The sequence below is a fragment of the Lepidochelys kempii genome, chromosome 1 (genome assembly GCF_965140285.1).
Source record: "Lepidochelys kempii isolate rLepKem1 chromosome 1, rLepKem1.hap1, whole genome shotgun sequence".
In the NCBI taxonomy this organism is placed as follows: Eukaryota; Metazoa; Chordata; order Testudines; family Cheloniidae; genus Lepidochelys; species Lepidochelys kempii.
This window is the reverse complement of record NC_136380.1, coordinates 48229633-48256491: the sequence shown is the minus strand read 5'-3', so window position 1 is coordinate 48256491 and position 26859 is coordinate 48229633. Positions and strand designations below refer to the sequence as shown.

The 26859-nt window shown below is 44.1% G+C and overlaps 1 protein-coding gene across 3 annotated transcripts; it reads right to left on the bottom strand.

Annotated features, from left to right (window-relative positions):
* Window positions 1–702: 702 nt before the first annotated feature.
* Window positions 703–26145, bottom strand: TEX26 (testis expressed 26). Of its 3 annotated transcripts, XM_073341179.2 has the most exons (8): window positions 25916–26142; window positions 24927–25030; window positions 10624–10708; window positions 8235–8397; window positions 6513–6669; window positions 4173–4349; window positions 1457–1618; window positions 703–1027 (listed from the first exon to the last, which is right to left on the bottom strand). In XM_073341179.2, the coding sequence occupies exons 2-8, from the start codon at window positions 24955–24957 to the stop codon at window positions 903–905; spliced, it is 900 nt and encodes a 299-aa protein (XP_073197280.1). In that variant the 5' UTR covers window positions 24958–25030; window positions 25916–26142; the 3' UTR covers window positions 703–902. The 3 variants fall into 3 exon arrangements, with proteins under 3 accessions (XP_073197280.1, XP_073197299.1, XP_073197290.1); XM_073341198.2 differs by lacking the exon at window positions 1457–1618 and having other exon boundaries at window positions 25916–26145; XM_073341189.2 differs by lacking the exons at window positions 24927–25030; window positions 25916–26142 and adding an exon at window positions 14757–15227.
* Between the last annotated feature and the right edge of the window lie 714 nt (window positions 26146–26859).

Sequence of the window (26859 nt, the reverse complement as noted above, 5' to 3'; positions counted from 1 at the left end):
TGAGGAGAGCCTCTAGCAGCTGTAGGCACTTACGCAGCTACTCTGTTGTGTGTGTGTGTGCTGGGGGTGTGGATGTTCATTCACCACTTGGGCTATGTCTACACTGCAGTTAGACACCTGCAGTTGGCCTCTTCCAGTTGACTTGGGGCTTGGGCTAAGGCGTTGTTTAATTGCAGTGTGGACATTCAGGCTTGGGCTGACGCCTGGGTTCTAGGACCCTACAAGAGCCAAACATCTACACCGCAATTAAACAGCCTCTTAGCCTGAGCCCCGTAAACCTGAGCCAGCTGGCAGACGTGAGAGATGGTAGACTTGGGATTTAGGGATCTGCTGCCCTTAGGTGGGGGTACACATAACCCTCAAAGGCTGGGTTACTTGAAGGATGGCTCACAAGCTGGCTGACTACATAAAAACTGCAGTATTGGCCTTCCGGTCTGTCAGTGGTGGGATGTCATTCAGGTAAGACTGACGTTGGCCATGGGGAAAATATTTAAAAATCAGAAGTTTAGCCCTAATGCTGAATCTTGGGTTTGCGGACTGAATTTGAGGGTGGGAGATATTATTTCATTTACCCCTACAAAACAACAATCATAATTAGAGTATATGATATCTTTGACTGACAATATACTTATAGGATCTTCTGAGCCAGGAATAAATGTTTTGCTGGAATTTACAGTACAGAAATGACAAAACATAAATCCCTTTTAACATTCTATCGCTCTCAAAGGCAGCACCCTATTTGATGAGGTAGCAGCACAACAGCCTTTATTACTTTAAAACAGGGTTTTGCAAATTATTCATCCCACACACAGAGAACACACAGACATTATGGGTTACAATTATGCCACTCGTTCAGCCCCAGCTGGATTTTGGAGGCCCTTCTTCTTTTGGATTGTTGGGTATCATTTGCATTCAGACGGTCTGTCAGATAGTTTGTCTTCTGGTTTCTTTGAGGGTGAAGTCCTTCTGAACTTCTCACTCTGGCTCCCACAAACTGTGTTAAGAAAGTGCTGAAGAATTGCTCTCTCTGTCAATACAATTAAAAAACAAAAGAGTTAATTTGAATCTCAAGCTGTCAACTGCAATAAATTCCAGGAAAGATGAACATTGGGATAGTCTATTTTATCTAAAGATTTCATTTACAAATTCTGAGTGAGGATACAACAACCACTGCACTTTTAATATACTGTTTTTATAGGAGCACAGACAATTCTCTCCTACATATTCGTGTGTAGGGGAGGAAAAATTCTCTGTTTCCTAGTAATTCCTCCAGTAGGGGCAAGGGGCTCAGGGTTCACCCCCCCTGCAGGACAGAGAAAGATGATTTTTTTTACCTTTCCAATAAGTGTGAATAGTGCAGTGCTCAGAAAGTTTTGCAACTTGTGTTTCATCAGTGACTGCGTGCATGATAATTTACACAGGATGGATTAAATTGTTTCTTAGTATGGTACCCTACCTTGCTTTGGAGCTCTTTCAATGTACTTATTAACTTGTTCTGGATCCAGAGAATTTAAAATTGATAAGATATTGAAATATTCTTTCCCAAAATCTCTTTGGTATGTGGTCATCTGTTTAATGTTTTCTTGGTTCTGGATGTGAGAAAATGTCACGGTAGGAACTGTAAAGGTAAACCAGGTAGGAACATTTGAGTGAAACCAAGCATAACCCTATAATCCTCCCCTTCATCTTTCCCCTCTCCTTCCTTGTATTGTAGTCTCCTTTGTTCTTCTCATTTTAATTGAGGCCCTTTTCCTTCAATAGAATCAGTCCCTTCATATCTTAGTGCAGAATTAGCACCTTAAGAGTACATCTAAGTGCCTTAAGGAAAGGGAAGCCTTACCTGTATTGTAAAGCACCATTAATATCTATGATACTATATAAATAATAAATAATAATAATGCTCTGTGTAGTTAGCTTTGGATAGTGTTTGTTTGGAATCCAGTCTATACCCAGTTTTAGCTACCAGGTGTTAGGCCTGAGACCTGATCAACTCCCCTCCCCTTCCCCATATTGAACCAGCCTTGGGTGAAAGTCAGGGAGTTCACCACTAACATTGAAAAAAGGAATGTTCTGCGGCTGATAAAGCACCCCCACCTCAGGAATGTCCCTAACTAGAGCTAGAACCAAGGTTGTAAAGATGCTGGGAAGTTAGGGAGGATCCAGAAAGAGACTCAACAAATGGTAAAATAAGCTCTGACCAGCGTTTTATGCTGACCATCTGGACAACCAGAGAAGGTCACAACTAAGTTACAATTTGGGCATGAAAGATAAAATGTAAAAAATTTGGGCAGGAAGGAGGACACATAGGTGCTAGTGTGTAATTGGTTAAAAATTTTGTTATTTAGGAATGTGGGATAATGTGATAGGTGTAGTAAATTTGAAGGAGGTAGCTAGTTTTACCTATATAATGTAAATGAAAAACAATGCTCTTTGGGAAGCATTTCCGGATTGCAGTGCAACATCACGCTGCTAGAACTCTGACCCCTCTGCATGACCATGACGTGCAGAGGCATCACTGGGAACCCCCAGATGAATGAATCCTGACTGGCCATCAGGTGAAATTTGTCTGTATATTGGGAGTGATGAGCATAAAAGATTTGCTTGGTATTCTCTGTGTGTTGCTAATAAATAGTTGTTTAGAGCACAACTGTGTAAAGGCTCTTTCACTGGGAAAAGGTTCCGCAGAACCGTAGAGCCCTGAGGGAAAGGGCAGGTACTTAAATTGACCAGATTTCTTCCTGAGCCCTGTGGGTAAGGATAGGTGCCTTACACCCTGAGCCCTCGGAAGGGAAAGGGTGGGGGTGCCTAAATGGATTGGGTCATGCCTTGAGCCCTCGGAAGGGTATAGGCGGAGTGCCTTAAATTGAGCGGGTAACACAGTATTTTGAATTTTCTCTCAGTCAGGCTTCAGCTTGGCTATGGTACTGAGACATACACATCCTTCTGGACTTCTCTGCAGTATTTCATACCTCTGATTAACAAATATTCCTGTGCCACCTCCAGGAAGCTCCAAGAGGGATCTGAAATGCCTTAAACTGCCTCAGGTGCATATCTTTAGACCAACCCAACAGAGTCATTATGGGTAAGTATACCTCCCGCTCTAAATCCCTCAATCTGTGGGGTTCCCTTAGGATCAGTCTCTCCTCATATTATTTCAGCACCAATAGGAAGCCAATGAGAGAGATGGTGAGACAACACAGGCTGAAATGCCAGCAGTACACAGATGGCACCTGTAGTAGGAAGGAGGACTAAGGCATGAACTGGTACTCAAGAGACCGAAGGTCAGTTCCTGGCTCAGTTACAGACTTCTTGTGTAACTTTGTTCAAATCACTTAATCTACCCTGTGCCTCCATTTCCCATCTGTAAAATGGGGGAAAATGCTTCCCTATTTAACAGGAGTGTTGTGAGGATAAAACCCATTAATGAGTGAAAGGTGATTAGATACAATGATTAAGGTCATATAAGAACCTAGATAGACACCTAGCTCTATATCTTCTTTAAACAGCACCATCTTCCAGCTTTCTCAACGGCTTGTTGAAAAATCAGCACTTAGCTGAACAGCAGCTCCACAGGGTGGCAAAGGCTGCTTGGAAGATGCACGAAATCAAGTGTATTTCCCAATGGGCTGGCCCTGACCATTCCTGGGTTGGCTTTGACCGATTTGTATGTGGCACTGGCAAGCTCTGAACCTCTCCCCCAGTGGATGAGGAATTGCATCACTGTGCCCTCACTCCCAGCAGACTTTCCAATGCTAGGGGTCATTTTCCCAACCTGACATGTCTGTGCATGTCAAATATTGGTGAACAAGAGTTCTTGTGGTGGGATTTACAAGAGCACTCAGCTCCCTTTGACTTCAATAGGAGCAGAGATAAGCAAATGAAAAGCACATTTGCACCTCTATGTGTAAAATTACTCCATGGTGCAAAGCCATGCTGGACTTTCATAAAGAAACAGGCTCATTTTCTCCTGTCACAGGAAAACTTCGGACATCACTAATCAGTTACGTAAGTAGAAGTGACCAGAGACTACCGAAGAACTAATTTAATAGTTGACATGATTTCAAAAGAATCTGATTCCTCAGAGGAATACCATGTGAAGAGCTGAAGCCATGGTTTTCATCAGTTCACAATATTTTACTTATTTAAGGTTTTAAAAACAAATATATTCTTACCAACTCCTTTTGCTGGAATATGCCGGTTTGCATTACATCCATATTTCCAGGAAAAGTCCATGAAGTCATGGATGTGGGCTGGGGCCTGGTAATGATGCCTAAACTCAGTTGCTGGAGGATGTGGGATTCTTTTTTTCCAGTCAGGAGGCACAGGAATAGTATCTTTAATTTGTAAACCTGGAGAAGTTTAAAAATAGTGTCAGTTTTATGGTCCAATAAAATATCTTCTTCTCAATGAAACAGGAGATGTGTGTGTGTGCGTCTCAGAAGTAAACAACAGGAAGCTAACCAGTAGGGCCAGTCAAAATTTTTCTGTCAAATCTTTTTCTTTTTTTTTTTAAATAGAAAATTGGGCTTTCAACTAAATGAAAAGGATCTGCTTCCATGGAAAATTACAAGTTATTATTGACAAACTGAATGCTCAAGAACTTAAAAAAAATTTGGTTCCCGATCAAAAACCTGCGTGTTTTGAGTCTAAAATGCCACCATAGTACCTCATGGGGTTGTGGTTTGCGTGCCACGTGCTCCCATTCTCTTCTTGGACCAGGCTACCCAGCAGGACCACATCTCCCATGATGCATGCCCTACCCTCAGCAAAAGGGGAGACCACGCTGCGCTATGAGAGTTGTAGTTCAATCAGGGAGCCTGGCCTATAGAGGAGAACAGGAGCATGAAGCACCAAAACTACAACTCCCAAGAGGCACCAAGGCAGCATTTCTTTTTGGTTGAAATTTTCTATATGAAAAAAACCCCTCATCTTCTGACCTGCTCTACTAATCAGTCATATTGGCACCTCACTACAGATGGAAAGAGTTGAAAGGCTGGATGTGTGGTGAGGGAGATAAGATTACAATAGACCGGCACTAAATTTCTGAGTCAACAGGTGCTTTACTTCCAAGATGTGTTAGGACCTTGCCCAAAGTCCATTCAGGTGAATGGAAGCCTTTCCATTTATTTCAGTGGGCACCACAGAAAGAGAGATTGTTAAGGGGACAATGAGGAAGCACTGAACAATGGAACCAGGGATGAAGCTTCAGTTAGTTGTCTTCGATAAAGTAGTAACAGCCTTGTACTTTTGGCCATAACCTACTGGGATACTGGGAGGCTTATAGGGACCCTTATCTACAAGGATAAATGCCAGAATCATAGAATCATAGAATATCAGGGTTGGAAGGGACCCCAGAAGGTCATCTAGTCCAACCCCCTGCTCGAAGCAGGACCAATTCCCAGTTAAATCATCCCAGCCAGGACTTTGTCAAGCCTGACCTTAAAAACCTCTAAGGAAGGAGATTCTACCACCTCCCTAGGTAACGCATTCCAGTGTTTCACCACCCTCTTAGTGAAAAAGTTTTTCCTAATATCCAATCTAAACCTCCCCCACTGCAACTTAAGACCATTGTCATCTGCTACCATTGAGAACAGTCTAGAGCCATCCTCTTTGGAACCCCCTTTCAGGTAGTTGAAAGCAGCTATCAAATCCCCCCTCATTCTTCTCTTCTGCAGGCTAAACAATCCCAGCTCCCTCAGCCTCTCCTCATAACTCATGTGTTCCAGTCCCCTAATCATTTTTGTTGCCCTTCGCTGGACTCTCTCCAATTTATCCACATCCTTCTTGAAGTGTGGGGCCCAAAACTGGACACAGTACTCCAGATGAGGCCTCACCAATGTCAAATAGAGGGGAACGATCACGTCCCTCGATCTGCTCGCTATGCCCCTACTTATACATCCCAAAATGCCATTGGCCTTCTTGGCAACAAGGGCACACTGCTGACACATATCCAGCTTCTCGTCCACTGTCACCCCAGGTCCTTTTCCGCAGAACTGCTGCCTAGCCATTCGGTCCCTAGTCTGTAGCTGTGCATTGGGTTCTTCCGTCCTAAGTGCAGGACCCTGCACTTATCCTTATTGAACCTCATCAGATTTCTTTTGGCCCAATCCTCCAATTTGTCTAGGTCCTTCTGTATCCTATCCCTCCCCTCCAGCGTATCTACCACTCCTCCCAGTTTAGTATCATCCGCAAAGCATGTGACTAGGTGAGGGAAAAGGGAGGAGATGGAAAGAAAGGGGTTAGTTGGGTTCCTGGTGGGGCCCTGACCCTACCATCCGTCTGCCCCAGCTGCAATGGGGAGAACATACATGTTGCATGCACCCTGTGGCCCACACTTCCTTTATGCTCCCAGAGAAACAGAGTCTGCCTGAGACACAGTGCCTCCAAGACCCCTGCTGGGGCAATGTGCCTCTGCTCTGTCCTCGACATTACCACAGCACTGTGCCTCAGAGTGTCTTAATGGACCCTTAATGGACCATTTTAAAAGAAGAGAGAGAAATCATTGACCTTACCCTGTGGTAATCCTAAATAATCTCCATTATAGGTAGAGTTGAACTGTGCTCTGATTGCTTCCCTGATCTCTTGTTTAGAAATAGGCTGTGTCCAGCGTGAAAGGCTGTTGGAGGGCTGCGGTTTTTCTTCTCGAGGCATCTTCCAAATCATGAAACTCTAATAACACAAAGAGTGGGATTTTGTAGATCTGCAGGTCTACAATCAGAGCATCACATGTACAGTAAATTAGATTGTATTCAGCCAGCTCCCAGAGAGTAAGATATAATCTGAAGTTCAGTAATAATAATGCCTGTTTCTTATATAGCACTTTTCATCAGTAGATCTTGAAATGATTCATAATCTTTAATCTATTTCTCCTCCTTCAAACACCCCTATTAGGGGTTATTCCCATTCTACAGATGGGAAACTGAGGAACAGAAAGGCTAAGTGATTTGCCCAAGGTTACACAGGAAGTCCATGGCAGAGCAGGAAATTGAACCACATCCTAGGCCAATGCCATAGTCACTGGACCAGCCTTTCTCTTTTGTTGTATATTAACCACAATAATTCTACTATATGAGGAGTTTCAAGTAGTATTCATAGTAAGCACCAGTTATATGCTGCCAGTTTTGAAAAGGGACGTATCAACTTGAAAACTAGTCAGCCAATTACAAAATAAAAATGAATTTACAATCGTTCCAGGTACTTCTTCTTCTCCCAAAACCCCTAACCAATTTTTGTGGGCTTATAATCATATTTTCCTATTTTTAGAATGCTTCTCTCTCCCTAGTTGCTGTGTAAGAGAGACACACAAACAGCAGAGGAAACTAACAAAAAAGAGGAAACAGTGAAATTGACTATAAGCTAAGAGCCTGATCCAAAATGCTGTCAAATGCCCAATGTAAACAAGCTGAAAATGGAGAAAAAGAGCCCCTGGCTCTTAACACAAAAGCAGGGATGTTAACCTCAGGCCAAATTCCAGTCTGGCTAATAATTACATTCTGCTCCTCAAATACTCAGCAGCTGAATACTTTGCCCCTTCCTGTCATAAACATTGGGTAATAGCACTGTGCACTGCTGTATATCACAGGTGGATGAAGTGATTAGTGTGGGTATGTGCTTATGGTCTGTAAAATGCTTTGGGATCCTTTGAGATGGGCAGTATTTAAATATGAGTCTTTATTTTTCTTTTCAGACCATTGTGGAAATGGTCTGAAAAAAAGGATGGAAATGATGAAAAGATGTAAATGCTAAGGGCTGAATATTCTGGACATACATGAGGAAATGGAGACCACCTACAGAAGATGGTGATACACAGAAGAGTTTACTGAATGGAAGGAATACTATGGTTAGTCTGCTATGGAGTGGCTGCAGCCCAAAACGGAGCAGAGACTGCACATTTCAGAATGGGAATATTCGTGCATCACCATAGAAGAGCCACCAAACCTCCCAAATAATATCTGCCCAAGATAGTACTTAAAGAAGAGACCTGACACTGTTCTTTTACACTGTAAACATATTAGTGAATGATGTTGTTTTCTTCAACTACCAGATCCCAGAGTCAGAATAATACCCACCTCTTCAAAGTTTCTTGTTGCTAAGTGCTTCTACTGGCACCCCATACAGTGGTGTGCTCCAAAACTACAGCGCCATAAACTTTGTATCGGAAACAAAATATTAAGCCCTACCACAGTACCTTTCCAGCAACCATAAATGAGGGAGAATGCTATAGCATTCCTTACTTGACTGGGATGAGGATTGTTTCTCCTTGTTCCTGATGACGAGCCAGTCATTATAGGTTCTGCCTTGGAATATGGTTTCCAACAGAACTCTTCTCTGTAAGTATTAAAGCCAATAGGATCACTAAGTTGGTGTGGATTCACATGTCCTTTTGCTGTTCTGGGACTATAAGAAATAAATTAGAAATTGCAGTTAGAAATAGGGACACAAAGTTTAAAAGCACATCTATCATTTACCACCTGTAATACTGCAAACATTGTGGTAAATGTCAGGTTTCAGAGTAGCAGCCGTGTTAGTCTGTATCCACAAAAAGAAAACAAGTACTTGTGGCACCTTAGAGACTAACCAATTTATTTGAGCATAAGCTTTCGTGAGCTACAGCTCACTTCATTGGATGCATGCAGTGGAAAATACAGTCGGGGGATTTTATATACACAGAGAACATGAAACAATGGGTGTTACCATACACACTGTAACGAGAGTGATCAGGTAAGGTGAGCTATTACCAGCAGGAGAGGAAAAAAAATCTTTTGTAATGATAATCAAGGTGGGCCATTTCCAGCAGTTGACAAGACCATGTGAGGAACAGTTGGTGGAATAAACATGGGGAAATAGTTTTACTTTGTGTAATGACACATCCACTCCCAGTCTTTATTCAAGCCTAAGTTAATGGTGTCCAGTTTGCAAATTAATTCCAATTCAGCAGTCTTTCATTGGAGTCTGTTTTTGAAGTTTTTTTGTTGTAATATTGTCACTTTTAGGTCTGTAGTCGAGTGACCAGAGAGATTAAAGTGTTCTCCAACTGGTTTTTGAATGTTATAATTCTTGACATCTGATTTGTTTCCATTTATTCTTTTACATAGAGACTGTCTGATTTGGCCAATGTACGTGGCAGAGGGGCATTGCTGGCACATGATGGCATATATCACATTGGTAGATGTGCAGGTGAACGAGCCTCTGATAGTGTGGCTGATGTGACTAGGCCCTGTGATGATGTCCCCGAATAGATATGTGGGCACAGTTGGCAATGGGCTTTGTTGCAAGGATAGGTTCCTGGGTTAGTATTTTTGTTGTGTGGTGTGTGGTTGCTGGTGAGTATTTGCTTCAGGTTGGGGGCTGTCTGTAAGCAAGGATTGGCCTGTCTCCCAAGACCTTTGAGAGTGATAGGTCGTCCTTCAGGATAGGTTGTAGATCCTTGATGATGATGCACTGGAGAAGTTTTAGTTGGGGGCTGAAGGTGATGGCTAGTGGCGTTCTGTTATTTTCTTTGTTGGGCCTGTCCTGTAGTAAGTAACTTCTGGGTACTCTTCTGGCTCTGTCAATCTGTTTCTTCATTTCAGCAGGTGGGTATTGTAGTTGTCAGAACGCTTGATAGAGATCTTGTAGGTGTTTGTCTCTGTCTGAGGGGTTGGAGCAAATGCGGTTGTATCATAGAGCTTGGCTGTAGACAATGGATTGTGTGGTGTGGTCTGGATGAAAGTTGGAGGCACGTAGGTAAGTATAGCAGTCAGCAGGTTTCTGGTATAGGGTAGTGTTTATGTGACCATCGCTTATTAGCACTGTTGTGTCCAGGAAGTGGATATCTTGTGTGGACTGGTCCAGGCTGAGGTTGATGGTGGGATGGAAATTGTTGAAATCATGGTGGAATTCCTCAAGAGCTTCTTTTCCATGGGTGCGGATGATGAAGATGTCATCAATGTAGTGCAAGTAGAGTAGGAACATTAGGGGACGAGAGCTAGCTAGTAAAAAAACTTCAAAAACAGACTCCAGCGAGAGACTGATGAATTGGAATTAATTTGCAAACTGGACACCATTAACTTAGGTTTGAATAAAGACTGGGAATTGATGTGTCATTACACAAAGTAAAACTATTTCCCCACGTTTATTTTTCCCAGCTACTGTTCCTCACACGTTCTTGTCAACTGCTGGAAGTGGCCCAGCTTGATTATCGCTACAAAAGTTTTTTTCTTTTTCCTCTCCTGCTGGTAATAGCTCACCTTACCTGATCACTCTCGTTACAGTGTGTTTGGTAACAAGCACTGTTTCATGTTCTCTGTGTATATAAAATCCCCCTACTGTATTTTCCACTGCATGCATCCGATGAAGTGAGCTGTAGCTCATGAAAGCTTATGCTCAAATAAATTTGTTCGTCTCTAAGGCGCCACAAGTACTCCTTTTCTTTTTGTGGTAAATGTATTTCCTATTATAAGTATTGCAAACACTGGGGTAAAGTCACATACTATCATGCATTAAATCTGTTGTTTTGTTTTTTTTGCCAAGTGCTACTGTAACTCAACAGTTACTCATCTTGAAATGAACACAGGTTTTCAATACATCACAAAAACGAAACTAACAGAAGTGTTAGCATTAATCTAACCAATATTGTCTTACCGTACTGCTTCCGTCTCTACTGGTGCTCTATATGGGTATTCATGTTTCATTGTAGTTTCATACGGATCCCACATTATTTTGTCTCCTAAAAACATATTGTACCAGTTATAAATCTGATAAATACACAATGCTGTCTATCTTATCTTTGTGACTATTCAAATAAATCATTCAGATGTAAGAAACTATGGATAAGCAATTTCATAAAGCTATACACACAAAATAACTCAGGACCATTTGTGGCCACAAAGAATTCCCTCTCAATTGAATCAGCTGGAGTCAACCGCAGCAACTGATGTGCTGTCCTTGCCTTGCCTTTGTATCTGTATGCTATTTCATCTGCCTTTCTAAGCATCATGTTAGTTGGGAATAGTTAATCCAAACAGGGCTGAGTATATGTTGGCAGAAATAGGTAAATTCTTTACTTAGATTGATATTCTTTAGAGCAGGAACCATCTTTTTACACATTTGTAAAATTTGTATTTGCACATCATCTAGCACAGGGGTCGGCAACCTTTCAGAAGTGGTGTGCCGAGTCTTCATTTATTCACTCTAATGTAAGGTTTTGCGTGCCAGTAATACATTTTAACATTTTTAGAAGGTCTCTTTCTATAAGTCCATAATATATAACTAAACTATTGTTGTATGTAAAGTAAATAAGGTTTTTAAAATGTTTAAGAAACTTCATTTAAAATTCAATTAAAATGCAGAGCCCCCCGGACCGGTGAGCAGGACCCGGGCAGCGAGAGTGCCACTGAAAATCAGCTCACGTGCCGCCTTCGGCACCCGTGCCATAGGTTGTCTCCCCCTGCTCTAGTATAATGGTGTTAGGGCCTCTAGCTGCTACCATAAGAAAACAGCATGCTTAAAGTAGGGTCTGGTGACACTGATGGTAAAAAAACCTGAGCCCTAGCTACAGTACTGCTTCCACTGTTGCTACCATTGGACTGCGCCGGGGAGAATTACAGGCCCCATTTCTGGCATAGTATACATGGCCATGGGAAACAATCAGGAGAAAAGCAGAGGGGTTTGGAGAGAGAAGGCATAAAAATTGAGAACAGTATTAGGAAGAGGGGAGAGCAGAGATTTGAACTAGAGTGTGAATATACAGTGCTATGAGGGTAGTGATATTGACAACATTTTCAAAGAAGAGGGAGACAGATGAGAATGAGGGAAACCAAAAAAGGAGAAGTTGAATAGTTTTGGAAATAATAAAATGTGAATGGATTAGAACTTTCAAGCAATGGTTCTCAAACTGGGGTTGGGACCCCAAAGTGGGTTGTAACCCCATTTTAATGTTGTTAGGGCTGGCATTAGACTTGCTGGGGCCTGGGGCCAAAGCCGGAGCCCTATCCCCCAGGGCCGAAGCTGAAGCCCAAGTCCCACTGCCTGGGGCCAAAGCTAAAGCCTGAGCCCCTCCACCCAGGGCCAAAGCCCAAGGGCTTCAGCCCCTGGGTGGCAGGGCTCTGGCTTTGGCTCCCCTGCCTGGAGTAGTGGGGCTTAGGTTTTGGTCCCCAACCTGGGGTGGCAGGGCTCAGGCAGGCTCAGGCTTTGGTCCCCCGTCCAGAAGTTTTGTGGATCACAGTGGAACCTACAACTGGGGTTTAGGTGCCTATGTACTATAGGCACCGAATTCCCCTCTTTCCCATGGGCACTCGACCCCCCCTCTGCCCCTGGCCCCACCCCCACTCTTCCATGAACACTGACCCCGCCCCGCCTCTTTCCACCCCTTCTCCAAAGTCCCCGCCCCAACTCCGTCCCCTCCCTGCCAATATTCCAACTCCTTTCCCAAATCCCTGCCCTGGCCCCGCCTCTTCCCCGCCTCCTCCCCTAAGTGTAGGTTCCTGCTCTTCCTCCTCTTGGAGCGTGCTAACACTGCCAAACAGCTGTTTGGCGGCAGCCGGGCGGGAAACGCTGGGAGGTAGGAGGAGGAGCGGGGACGCAGCGTGCTTGGGGGGAGGTGGGGCGAGGGGGAGGGGGAGCTTGGGTGCCGGTGGGTGCAGAGCACCCACTAATTTTTCCCCATGGGTGCTTCAGCCCCGGAGCACCCACAAAGTCAGCGCCTATGCTAAGTACCATTGTGGATCTGGGGCTTAGATTACTCATATACATAAAGTTAAGCATGTGTAAAGGTGTAAAGGTTTTTGTGGGATTTGGGGTAATAGTCACTTGCTATTTCTGTGCAGAAACCCTAACCAAACTCAGCACTCCATACCTCAAAGGAGTTAATTAAGACCACAGCACTGACAAAAAATCATTTAAACAAGTGAATATGTGGAAGTTCACTTCTATGGAAAGTAAATTGTAAACACTAAACAAAACTAGTTCTAAAGTGACAGGGCCTTGCAGTGTTCGGTTTGTGTTACAAGATCACCCTATTTTGTATCTGCTCCTTTGATGACACTTGTAGAACTTGATGTGACAATAGAGAATTCTGAATTTGTGGTTAGGGACTGAATTTGTGGTTAGAGACTAAAAGGGGCAGGGCTATTCCTTTTGTAAATGCCAGACATTACAATACATTACATTTCCAAAGCCAGACATTACATTATAGATAATTTAACACTCCCCCTACAAAAAATGCAGCCCGATGAAACTATTCTGTATAAGGGCTTATACCATGCTCATCATCATAGTATCTGAGCACTTTCCAGTAGTGCATTAAGTGATGTGACTAACATTTGCCATGGTTAGTGTAGTGTCTTTGTTTTGGTAGAGTTTTCTTTGTTATGGGAGGATCTATGAATGTGTTGCTATGTGCTTATATTTGAGAAGACAGATAGAAGGCATGTGCTTGGAAGGGAAGGTGATGAGATGCATGATGGACTTTGGTTCCTGGGGGACTTTGAGCTCTTCCAATTGAGGCAGCAGAAAAGTGCTAATCTGCCCTGTGCAGTGTTACTGTAACTATCTTGGTCCAAATATATGAGAAAGATAAGATGGGGGAGGTAACAGCTTTTATTGAACCAGCTTCTGGTGGCACCAGGTTCAAGCTTTTGAGCCACACAGAACTCTTCCTTAGGTCAGCACAGGGAGGAATTGCGTGGAGGGGCCAGCTGCACCAGCACAGATTGCTACCCACAGCCCAGCCCAACTAACCAGGGTGTATTTGCTGATGGCAGCATTTCCATGGGGCTGCCTCACATTCCTTCTGCCTGGCCCTCAGTTCCCCCACCCCACCACCCTGCAACCTACGCTCCTCTGGTTGCCCCACTGCTAAGGTTGCCAACTTTCTATTTGCAGAAAACCAAACACCCTTGCCCTGCCCCCTGCCCTGCCCACACCATCCCCGCTCCCTCTGTCGCTCACTCTTCTCCACCCTTGCTCACTCACTCGTTTTCACTGTGCTGGGTCCAAGGAATTTGGAGTGTGGAAGGGGGCTCAGGGCAGGGGGTTGGGATGCAGGAGGGGGTGTGGGATGCAGGCTCCAGAGGGAGTTTGGATGTGGGAGAGGGCTCAGGGCTGGGGCAGGATGTTGGGGTCCAGAGGGGGTTTGGGCTCCGGGATGGAGTTTGGGTGTGGGAGGGGGCTCAGGGCTGGGGCACGGGAAGGAGTTTGGGATGTGGGCTCCATCCGGGTACCGCGTACCTCAGGCGGCTCCCGGAAGCAGCCAGCATATCTGGCTCCTAGGCAGCGGAGGTGCGGCCAGGCGGCTCTGCGTGCTCCCCCGGGCCACGGGCGCCTCCCCCACAGCTTCCATTGGCCACGCTCGCAGCCAATGGGTGCTGTGGAGGAGGCGCTCGGGGCAGAGGCAGCACGTGGAGCCCCCTGGCCGGCCCTGTGCCTAGGGGCTGCAGGAACATGCCAGCCGCTTCAGGGCACCTGCCTGTGCCACAACCAAACTTTTAACGGCCCGGTCAGCAGTACTGATCAGAGCTGCCAAGGTCCCTTTTTGCCCGGGGCCTTCTGGCAACCGTACCCAGGGCTCCCACCATAGGACCTTCGGCCCTCTCTGGCCGGCCACGCCCCCTGGCCTGGCCTGGCCACGCCCCTTCCCCGTCTCCCTGCTCCCAGCCCCTGCCGGGGACTCTGGCAACCGCCGAGGACCTGGAACAGACGCGTCTTTATAGCTAAGGCGCATGCGCTCCTCACTCGCGCCTGGGCTCCGCTCCCAGCGCCCGCGGGGCGGGTCTCACCTGGCGGAGCGGGGGCCGGCGAGCCGGGGCGGGGTCTCCCGCGGGGGTCCTGGGCGGCCGTGGCCCCGTTGATGGGGGGAAGGGCGGGTCTCCGCCGCCCGCCCCGCGGCGCCGTGTGGGGTCGGCAAGAGGCGCTTCCCCCCGGCGGCTCCAGCCCGTTCGGCGGCGGGGGCCGAGGCCCAGAGTCAGCGGGGGCCAGGGGGCGCCGCTCCGTGCCGCGGGCAAGGGCTGGGCCTGCAGGCGGCCGGGCCGCGGGGAGCCGTTGGCGCGGGACGCCGCCCGGTTGCCCCTGGCGCCCGTCTGGTGATTGTGACCGGGGGCGGGGCGGGGCGGGGCGTCGTGTCCCCCTTGGCGGGCCCGGGTCTAGCCCACAGAGCCCGGCCTGGGGTAGCTACGGCGCGAGCCCCTCGGGCGTTTTCCGCTGGCGGGGCAGCCTGGCTTTCGCGGGGGGCGGGGAGCCGCGGCCCCTGAGCGGGCTGCTGGGGTGGGAAGGGGCGAGCGGTACCGGGGGAAATGTTCCCACCCACCCGACTCCGCCCCGCCCCGCCCTTGCCTCGCGCCGCTCGGGTGCCTGGGCTTCCCTGGCGTGAGCCAAAGCTGGTAGCGCAGCTGTAGCAGCCTTTCTGCCGTTCCCATTTTCACCCTGGCTTGGCAGTAACGCCCCCATAGGTGCCGGCTCTGTGGGTGCTCCAGCAGTCGTGGTAAAAAATTAGGGGGTGCTTAGCACCCACCGGCAGCCAGCTCCCCCCTGTCTCCAGTCTGCCAAAATCAGCTGTTCCACTGCCTGCAGGAGGCGCTGGGAGCCAGGACGGGGCTGAACCCTGCAGGAAGAGGCAGGGCTGGGGGCGGGGCAGGGGTGTGAAGAGGGTTTTTGCAGGGGGGGGGGTTTGAGCACCCCCCGGGGAAGAGGGCACCTGTTAGGTCTACACTTAAGAGCTATAGCAACACTGCTGAAGTGTTTTAAGTGAAGACAGGCCTATGCCAATGGGAGGGTGTCTTCCAGCCGCATAGATAATCCAGCTCCCCAGAGCAATGCGGAAGCTCTCCCACTGACATAGCACTGTCTCTACCAAGGCTTAGGTCGGTATAACTACATTGCTCAAGGGTGTGGATTTTTTGCACCCCTCAGCGCTGTAGTTTTACTGATATAAATCTAGTGTAGCCCTGGCCTGAATCCCTTACTTCACAGTGTTTCCTTATTGGTTCTGCTTTGTTAATATGTCTGATTAAAGTGGCCTTTTCTGTAAATTCTGTAGGAGATGGGTGCCCTGAACTGTTAAGTTTTTTTTGTAGGATAGTTGTGGAAGAAACATAGGAGAAATTACAACAACATCTGCACTGAATGTGTATTACAGCCAAATCTCTTTCAGTAGCTTGAACTTTAAAAGGTCAGCTTATGTGAAGCTATTAACTGATATAGTCTAATGGACTCCATTGTGGAGCAGACTTCAGTTGTTTTACTGCCCCATAAGCTTTACTTGTTACTGCCTGCAGTTGTATTACACAGCAAGTAGTTAAGGAAAATGAAATGGAAATAAAATTGTTATATTTAAAAGGAAATGTGGAAAATGAATTGCTGAATAGCATGCTTATCTACTTGTTCTGATATTGTTCATTGCAGATTTGTTTCTCATTTGTTTAGGTTGACTTGACATATTTAAAAACAAATCAGCAAGATTTGGGGCTGGGGACTTGGGATATTTGCTGGTGTTTCGCTGTGTATAGTTCATAAATGGCTTGCAAAGTATTCATGCAACTTAGCTGGATGTGCCTCTGCATGCTGGTGGCTGAGTGACCATAGCACTGAGACAGGTTTGCTGCTTGTCACTGGCAATATATTGAGATAGTGCAGGCTGGAGATTTAAGGAGATACAGTGTTCTCACAGTTCCAGGTTATACCCCAGGAACCCATCACAGAGTGATAATTTGGAATTGTTTAAGAACACTTTACTAGATGTCCAAAAAATTGCAATCCTACAATCAAGGAAGGTCAGAGCTGATTTTAAAAGAAACTGTTTTAGAGAGGAAGGGAACGCAGTTATTATATATAATAAAAATAAACAAATGGAAGAAGGGGGAAGTTGATAGTAAATAATATAAATCAGAAGCTAGGAATTATAGAAAATTGATAAGGGAAGCAAGGAGATACCTATAACCAGCAGAGTTAAGGACAATAAGGAGTTCGTTCCTAATATATTTTTTAAAAAGAACAACAACAATAGTATTGGTCCATTACTAGATGGAAATGGTAGAATTATCAATAATCAGAGTTTAAATTCAACCAGTGCTGTCCAGAGCAGAGCTCTGGTAAATATTTTCAACCCCCCTAAAGATTTTATAACATGTTGAAGGATGGTGGGGGGGCCCCCCATCTGAGAAATAAAAATTTAAGACTCGTCAATGAATGCATAAAAGATGTATTCAATAAATATTTCTGTTCTGTATTTGGGGGAAAACAAATGTCATATCACGTGATTAAGCTATTGGACACCAGAGGTTGTACCAAGTAAACTCCTCAAAAGTGGGTGTGCTTGTCCTTGCCTGTTGCTCCAGAACTCTGTAGTAAAAACATTTCACTAGGATAGTGTATGTTGGATGAATTGAATAATAAGACCAAAGTACTGTATAATGGGCTATGTGTTAATTCTTGGAAAGAAGTGTTTTGGGAGGATGAAAGTGTTAGCAACCCACCAGTAAACAAATGTAAATATAATGTAAGCACTGATTTAGCTGAGTTCTCTATCAATCTTGGCATTGAATGGCAGAAAGGTACCAATCATCTGTTAAAAGGTAAAGTAGTAACACAGTTCCTAAAACAAACAAAAGGCAATGTGGGAAACTGAACCATTCATATTATACATGCAAATGGGGACATGTTAAGAATTGCCAGTGCAGAAGGACAAATAACAGCTTACCATTGGAATGACATGTTTTCTGGATGGTCTCCCACAACTACTGACATACTATCTAATGTTACACCCCCTAATTGTTTTGGTTTTAAATTATATTTGTTTAATTGGGATGTTTGGAGTGTGCTGTAACAAATGTATGCAAAGCTAGAGCCACAGGCCTAAATCACCTCCCAGTATTTTCTATTACGTGGACTAAATAAGAAGTGACATGGGAGATTAATCTTAGTGTCAAAAAGGGGGATATGTAGGAGCAGGATTTTATATTTGTACTATAAGCATTAATGTATGTCTTGATTTCATCCTGCTAGCCCTCCCCATTTGAATAGCAGAAGGGAATGACCCTCTAAGACTATGAGATTCTATTTTTCCACATGCATTACAATTAGGACCTGTAATAAAGTTTAGTTAATAGACAGGATCTTGTATTGTGTCTATGTTAATTAGATTAAAGGAATGTTGAAGGCCTGAGCACAATGTAAACTGTTTTCGACCACAAGATTTAGTGTAGTTTAATTTCTGTCTTCTCTGTGAGAGACTGTGTGAATGAGGAATGCATGCATCAGGAAAAGATAAGGTGTGAAGGCCATTGTTATAGCCAGATGGTTAAGGAAGGAGGAGTGAAAAGACTTAACGACACCAGAAAATCATCAATGCGCATCCATAATGAAGGAAGGGCAGATTGACGACCCTGAGGGGAAGGCCAGCACCCCTAAAGACAATTGATTAAGTCGAAACCAGGACAGGATGACCCTCTCAAAGGTGTTTTGAAATGTTAAGGCCAATCAAGGAATAACAAGTCAAAAACTGATACAGCAAAATCCATAGACTTCAACAGAGGGAAAAAAAAGACCATAAGAACAGGGTGCTTGGCCATGAGACTTTGGGTTTGTCTTGCCACACTCGGATCATGACCAACAGAGCCCTGTTCCCATCTGCAACCAATCTGGCTGGCCACTAGATTGATCCGGACTCTGGACTGGTAACTATAAACATCAACTGGCAGGACTGTGTGCATGGTCTGTGTGTGTGAGATTGAAAAGCATATGCTAACTTTTGTATTTACAATAAACGTGGCATTTTGCCTTATCCCTCTTATAAGATCCTATTGGTATTATTTCATTAGTGTAACAATATCATGTGATAACACTCTTGGATAACTTGCATCCAAGAGTTTTAAAAGAGTGGATTGAAGAACTGACTGGACTATTAATGTTGATTTTCAATAAATCAACGGCAAATTTCTAGGTGACTGGCAGAAAACTAATATACCAATTTTTTAAAAAGGGTAAATGGGATTACCTGGGTAATTATAAATCAGTTAGTCTGACTTTGATTTTGGGAAAGGTAATGGAGTGGCTAATTTGGGACTTGATTAATAAAGAATTCAAGGAGGGTTACATAATTAATGCCAATTAACATGAGTTTATGGAAAATAGATCCTGTCAAACTAATTGGATTTTTTTTGTATTACATGCTTGGTTTATAAAGGCAATAATGATGTAATAAACATTTGACTTGTTACTGCACAACATTTTGATTAAAACAATGTTATAAAATCAGTATGGCACAAATTAAATAGATTAAAAGATGGCTAACTGATAGGTCTCAAGGTATTTGTAAACAGGTAATCATCACTGAGTGTGTGTTTCTAGTGGGGTCCCACAGGGATCAGTTCTTGGCCCTATCCTATTTCATTATTTTATCAATGGACTGGAAGAAAATAGAAAATAATCACTGATATAATTTGCAGATGAGATAAAAATGGGGGTGGGTATATAATGAAGAGGACAGGTCATTGATGCAGCGTGGTCTGGATTGCTTGGTAAGGTGGTCTTAAGTAAACAATATGAATTTTAGTATGGCTGAAACATCCAGGAACAGAGAAAATACGCAAAACCTAGAGGATGGGGAACTCTATCCTGGGAAGCAATGACTGAGAAAGATTTTGGGGATCATAGTGGATAATCAGCTGAACATAAGCTCCCAGCGCAGCTCAGTGGACAAACAGGCTGATGTGATTCTTGGATGTGTTAACATAGGAAACTCAAGTAGGAGCAGAGAGGTTATTTCACCTCTGTATTTGGCCCTTGTGTAGCGATTGCTATAAAACAGTGACCAGATCTGGTGCCCACATTTCAAGAAGGATGCTGATAAATTGGAGAGGGTTTAGAGAAGAGCTGTATGAATGACTAAAGGATTAGAAAACCTACCTTAAAGTGATAAACAGACTCAAGGAGCTCAATCTTAGGGGTGAGTTGATTACAGTCTACAAGTACCTACATGGGGAAAAACTATGGGGCTCTTTGGTCTAGCAGAGCCGGGTGTAACACGATCCAATGGCTAGAAGTTGAAGCTAGACAAATTCAGATTGGAAATAGGGTTTACATATGGGTAAATAACCACTGGAACAATTGACCAAATGTGTTGGTGGATTGTCTGTCACAAGCAATTTTTAAAGCAAGACTGGGTGTTTTTCTAAAAGAATGCGGTGGGAATTATTTTGGGAAAGTTGTGTGTGTTATACAGGTCAGACTAGAAGATAACACAGCTCTTCTGGCCTTGGAATCTATTAAAAGATCCTTTGCTCTTATTTTCTAGGCATTAGCATTCTCATGCCTATCATCCTGGCAATCTTTACTACTCACATTCCTGCAGCTCAGTATGTGGGAACTAATGGTATTCTGTTCAGGTTCTTATACTATATATAAGTTTCTATATATACTATATAGTTCTTATACTATATATAAGTCTTATATAGTTTCATCACCACAGTGTATGAAGGAGATACTATACAAGAAAAAAAAAAGGCAGCTTTTGTTTAGTGTGTCTCTACCAGTTACGGTTTCATAACCCACTACTCTATGCAGTGCAATTAAAAATAATATTCTTGCTAATCAGCCTCTCTTGAATAGAAAACACTTTTACACTGTCTACTTTTATGAAAGTGTATGAAAAAATTGACATGAAAATAAAGTTTAAGCAAAGATGGCATTCACGGGGCTGCTGTTGGCAGCAACTTTTCTGATGTATAGTTAAATCTGTGATAAAAGTGGTATGGGAATCTGTCAGATTACAATAATTTCAATTCGGTAGCCGTGTTAGTCTGTATCAGCAAAAAGAATGAGGAGGACTTGTGGCACCTTAGAGATTAACAAATTTATTTGAGCATAAGGTTTCGTGGCTAAAACTACAAAAAAGTTTTTTTTTTTCCTCCTGCTGATTTTAGCTCACCTTAACTGATTACTCTCGTTATCGTTGGTATGGCAACACCTATTTTTTTTATGTTCTGTGTGTGTATATATAACTTCCTACTGTATTTTCCACTGCATGCATCTGATAAAGTGGGTTTTAGCCCACGAAAGCTTATGCTCAAATAAATGTTAGTCTCTAAGGTGCCACAAGTACTCTTTTTTTTTTAATAATTTCAATATTTAAGTAGCATATTTTTATAAACATTTTAATTATCTTTTAAGGTAAAGAGTAATACAGAACCAAGGAACCTACCTTATGATCTCTTACATTGGGCTCCAACAATGCCAATGTCACCAATATTACATGACCAAGGCAGTGGGATCAGAAATGCCATTTTTCAGAAAACTGCCCAGAGCAATACAAGTGCAATTTAACACTTAATAATGTGGCTCTGTGAATATGAAGCAGAGGGCTTGTCTTTGGTTGTGTGTATTTTTTCTTAAGTACAGCTCCAGTAAACAACATAACATTTAATTTAGATCTGTTTTAGTGACAGACTAATTACATGTGACATCATTCCATCACAGGTTTCAGAGTAGCAGCCATGTTAGTCTGTATTCGCAAAAAGAAAAGGAGTACTTGTGGCACCTTAGAGACTAACCAATTTATTTGAGCATGAGCTTTCGTGAGCTACAGCTCACTTCACTGAATGCATGCAGTGGAAAATACAGGAGGGAGATTTTATATACACAGAGAACATGAAACAATGGGTGTTACCATACACACTGTAATGAGAGTGATCAGGTAAGGTGAGCTATTACCAGCAGGAGAGGAAAAAAAAAACCACACCTTTTGTAGCGATAATCAAGCTGGGCCACTTCCAGCAGTTGACAAGAACGTGTGAGGAACAGTAGCTGGGAAAAATAAACGTGGGGAAATAGTTTTACTTTGTGTAATGACACATCCACTCCCAGTCTTTATTCAAACCTAAGTTAATGGTGTCCAGTTTGCAAATTAATTCCAATTCATCAGTCTCTTGCTGGAGTCTGTTTTTGAAGTTTTTTTGTTGTAATATTGAGACTTTTAGGTCTGAAATCGAGTGACCAGAGATTGAAACGTTCTCTGACTGGTTTTTGAATGTTATAATTCTTGACGTCTAATTTGTGTCCATTTATTCTTTTACGTAGAGACTGTCCGGTTTGGCCAATGTACATGGCAGAGGGGCATTGCTGGCACAAGATGGCATATATCACATTGGTAGATGTGCAGGTGAACGAGCCTCTGATAGTGTGGCTGATGTGATTAGGCCCTATGATGGTGTCCCCTGAATAGATATGTGGACACAGTTGGCAATAGGCTTTGTTGCAAGGATAGGTTCCTGGATTAGTGTTTTTGTTGTGTGGTGTGTGGCTGTTGGTGAGTATTTGCTTCAGGTTGGGGGCTGTCTGTAAGCAAGGACCGGCCTGTCTCCCAAGATCTGTGAGAGTGATGGATCATCCTTCAGGATATGTTGTAGATCCTTATGATGCGCTGGAGAGGTTTTAGTTGGGGGCTGAAGGTGATGGCTAGTGGAGTTCTGTTATTTTCTTTGTTGGGCCTGCCCTGTACTAAGTAACTTCTGGGTACTCTTCTGGCTCTGTCAATCTGTTTCTTCACTTCAGCAGGTGGGTACTGTAGTTGTAAGAACACTTAATAAAGATCTTGTAGGTGGTTGTCTCTGTCTGAGGGGTTGGAGCAAATGTGGTTGTATCGTAGAGCTTGGCTGTAGACAATGGATTGTGTGGTGTGGTCTGGATGAAAGCTGGAGCCATGTAGGTAGGAATAGCCGTCAGTAGGTTTCCAGTATAGGGTGGTGTTTATGTGACCATTGCTTATTAGCACCGTAGTGTCCAGGAAGTGGATCTCTTGTGTGGACTGGTCCAGGCTGAGGTTGATAGTGGGATGGAAATCGTTGAAATCATGGTGGAATTCTTCAAGGGCTTCTTTTCCAAGGGTGCGGATGATGAAGATGTCATCAATGTAGCGCAAGTAGAGTAGGGGCGTTAGGGGACGAGAGCCGAGGAAGCGCTGTTCTAAGTCAGCCATAAAAATGTTGGCATACTGTGGGGCCATGCAGGTACCCATAGCAGTGCCGCTGATTTAAAGGTATATATTATCCCCAAATGTGAAATAGTTATGGGTGAGGACACAGTCACAAAGTTCAGCCACCAGGTTTGCCATGACATTATCGGGGATACTGTTCCTGACGGCTTGTAGTCCATCTTTGTGTGGAATGTTGATGTAGAGGGCTTCTACATCCATAGTGGCTAGGATGGTGTTTTCAGGAAGATCACCAATGGATTGTAGTTTCCTCAAGAAGTCAGTGGTGTCTCAAAGATATCTGGGAGTGCTGGTAGCATAGGGCCTGAGGAGAGAGTCTACATAGCCAGACAATCCTGCTGTCTGGGTGCCAATGCCTGAGATGATGGGGCGTCCAGGATTTCCAGGTTTATGGATCTTGGGTAGCAGATAGAATACCCCTGGTTGGGGTTCTAGGGGTGTGTCTGTATGGATTTGCTCTTGTGCTTTTTCAGGGAATTTCTTGAGCAGATGGTGTAGTTTCTTTTGGTAACCCTCAGTAGGATCACAGTGTCTTGCACTCTGGTTCTGGCTCTCTGATTTGCATATTCCCAGAATTGTTTTTCAATAGCCATACAGTATCCAAATCTCAGTGCTCTGGCTAATGATGATTGTTATTCAGTGTGTGTAGTTTACATAATCACTGAGGGTTTGATCGTGATATTCTTACTCTTGAATACTTTATGCCACTAGTGACCCAGTGCAATTATTGGAACTAGCCAAGCAGTAAGGTACTAAGCATTTTTATCTCCTGTAAATGTAAACAAGCTTGTTTGTCTTAGCGATTGGATGAACAAGTAGGACTGAGTGGACTTGCAGGCTCTAAAAAACTTTAGTTTTATTTTTGAATGCAGTTTTATTTGTCCATAATTCTACATTTGTAAGTTCAACTTTCAGGATAAAGAGATTGCACTGCAGTGCTTGTGTTAGGGGGCAAAGGCCTATACTTTAAGAATGTAGGTGTATTCTTACCACTTAGCTAGTTATAGAGGTATAAAAGAAAGAATTAGAATCACAGTCTGCCTGTTTATAGGGCCTTTTCTTACTGTGGTAGTCTGAGGCCCTGTTCTTAAGCTAAGGCCTTTGGCTAAGCAGTGAGAGCAGCCATAAGCTGAGAAGCGTACGGTCACATTCTCACATTCCAAACTAGTCATAATAATTTTACACAAGGTGTAGCTGCCTCCCCCATGCACCCCCACCAAAGCAACAGTCCGATCCCCCAAAGGCACCCCAAGGCTCAGTGTTCCCCTCATTGCTCCCCTTTTCTTTTTCCCATGCGCGCGCACACAATTTTCTTTTGCCTAACATCCCTTGCACTTCGCTTACTTTTACACACCTGTACCCCTATTACACTCCCATCTCATACAACCAGAGAGAGGCAGGGGCAGCCAAGTTAAGTTCCAACAGAAACCCCTTACATTCCTTTAGTGATTTTGATTACATTACCCAACAGTTAAATAATTTTGATCCGATTATTTCTCCGCCTGCTGCCAGCAGCAGTCCCTTATAGACCATTTCTGTGGGAAAAGGGCCCATTTTCCCTCAGAATAGCTGTAAAGGCTTCTGGGGACAAAAACATAGTGGTGGTAGTAGCCACTCTATCTGACCCCCTTGCATAATTTAATTATCAAGCTTCCATCCAATGTGACTGCACAGAGTTGCACATACAGTTACATTTATATAACTGGGTTTTATTATTAAACCAAAAGCTTCCTTTTTGTAACACCACAACTGTTACCTTTTACCATTTCCATAACTTCCAAATGTTTACTTTCCTCCAAACTCTGTATTATTAATTTCTGCAAAAGCTATTTGTAACTTTTCACTTACTTCTTTAAATCACTTACTCCTACATTTAGTTCTTTAAGGTAGTGCAGTTTGTCTGTAACAACTTAGCCACCAAGTACAATTATTGCCACACAGCTGTCTTAACCTGTGCTGTCTTTACCTTGAGACTCTTCAAAAAGGCAGTAAAACATTTGTCTTCATGGTTGCCCATGGATCTTTTACTCCAAAAACTTCCAGTGGAATACGGAAGATCTCCATCATACTCTGTCCAAAATAACCATAACATTTCACATAAGTATCCAAAGTACCCTCCATTAAAACTTCAGAAAAACAAAAGTGTGGAAAGGCAGGGGGAGAGGAGGGGGAAGAGGTAGAAAGAAACCAATTAAGCCTGTTAGGTCAGTTTAACATACAGGCTACCTGCAGCAAATTAAGTAAACTGAGAAAAAGAAAAGAAGAAAAGGATATAGTTAGCTCTGAACCAAGAGTAGGCTCTCTGGGTTGAAACAGTTGGGAACCCTGACCCCCAGGCCCCAGATTTTCATCCTGGCACTGAGAGAAGAGTGCGGGTTGTTACTGGCTCCTGCAAACCCTGCCATTTTCACTTTGAAACCTTCCTCCCTGCCTCCCCTAGGACCAAGTCCCAGCTCCGATCTCTAAAGGTAGTCTGTTAACTCTGCTTTTGACTCTAAATTCTGTTGTGCCAAATCACCCCTAACTAATTTACACCCCTTCAGCAGCCCTTGCTGAAGCAGCACCAAACTTGAAAGATTACTGGCAGTTTCCCCATAATACTGCCCATACTTCAAACCTCTCACAAATGGACTGAAGTGCCTCCTTTCCCTGGAAGGCATTCAGTCCCAATGGGCAGGGACCTTCTTCCACTACCCATATACCAAAGGAGGGTGGGCTCCTCAGCCACCCCCCATCCCTCTGGGTCCCCTAACACTGCCTCCATTTCCTTTTTAATCTCATCCCAGGTTGACCCCTGCACCTGGTATGGGCCCTGGTTCTTCCTTATCCATTTATCCAAAAAATCCTTTACCCTGGCTTGCCAGAACCCACAACTACCACCACGAGAGTTTGCTATACACCCTCCAAGCAGCTGTGCGGACTGTTGGGGAGGGGGACTTAGAGGCTGCCACTCACCTATCTGATGGGATGCAGCCGAGTCATGGCACCACGATGTTAGGGGGCTTATTTCTTCACCTGCTTACTTCCCTGGTCCTTCTCGCATGAACAGAAAGCAACAATACCCAAAGTCCAAAGGTACAAACAATTCAATTTTTAAGGGGGGGGTGAACTTCCAGCAAGCAATAATTTCAATTTTCTTTCTTAAAGTCCCTCTTCCCAGCTGACAACACAGAGCCTTGTCTGTGTCCCTGTCCCCGTTCCCGTTCCCCTCCCCTTAGCAAAACATGATTCCAATTTCCCCACCCCCATTACTTCCTGATTGACTGAAGACTATATAGTAAAACTTGAGTTCTGCTTAGCTATACATTAACCAATTATTTTACTGAAATTTAACTAACCAATCCGCACATATTGTAACATGATTATCTAACCAATTATATCCCACCACCTTAATTAGTTTGCACCCAGCAAAATTAATTATACAGCAAACAAAAACAATCACAAAACCAGACAGAAATTATGCAAATAAACAATAACAAAGTGGGAACTATAATGACAAAATACAGAAGTGAAAATTTTACAACTATAAAGACATAAGGGTTTCCCAGCTGTGAATTAATTAACTATTAATAAGTGAGTTCTTACCAAACAGAAAACTATCAAACTAAATTTCCTTTTACATCTTTTAGGCCAGAGGTGGGCAAACTACAGCCCGCGGGCCACATCTGGCCTGTGGGACTGTCCTGCCCGGCCCCTGAGCTCCTGGTCCGGGGGGCTGTCTGTCCCCGCTCCCCTGCAGCCATGCCACTGCATGATGCAATGCTCTGCGTGGTGGGGCTGCACAGCCCGGCCTGACCCGGTGCTCCGTGGTGCGCAGTATGGCTGCCTGTCCTGGTGCAGCTGCGCTGCCCACCACTGGTGCTCCAGGCAGCGTGGTAAGGGGGCAGGGAGCAGGGTTG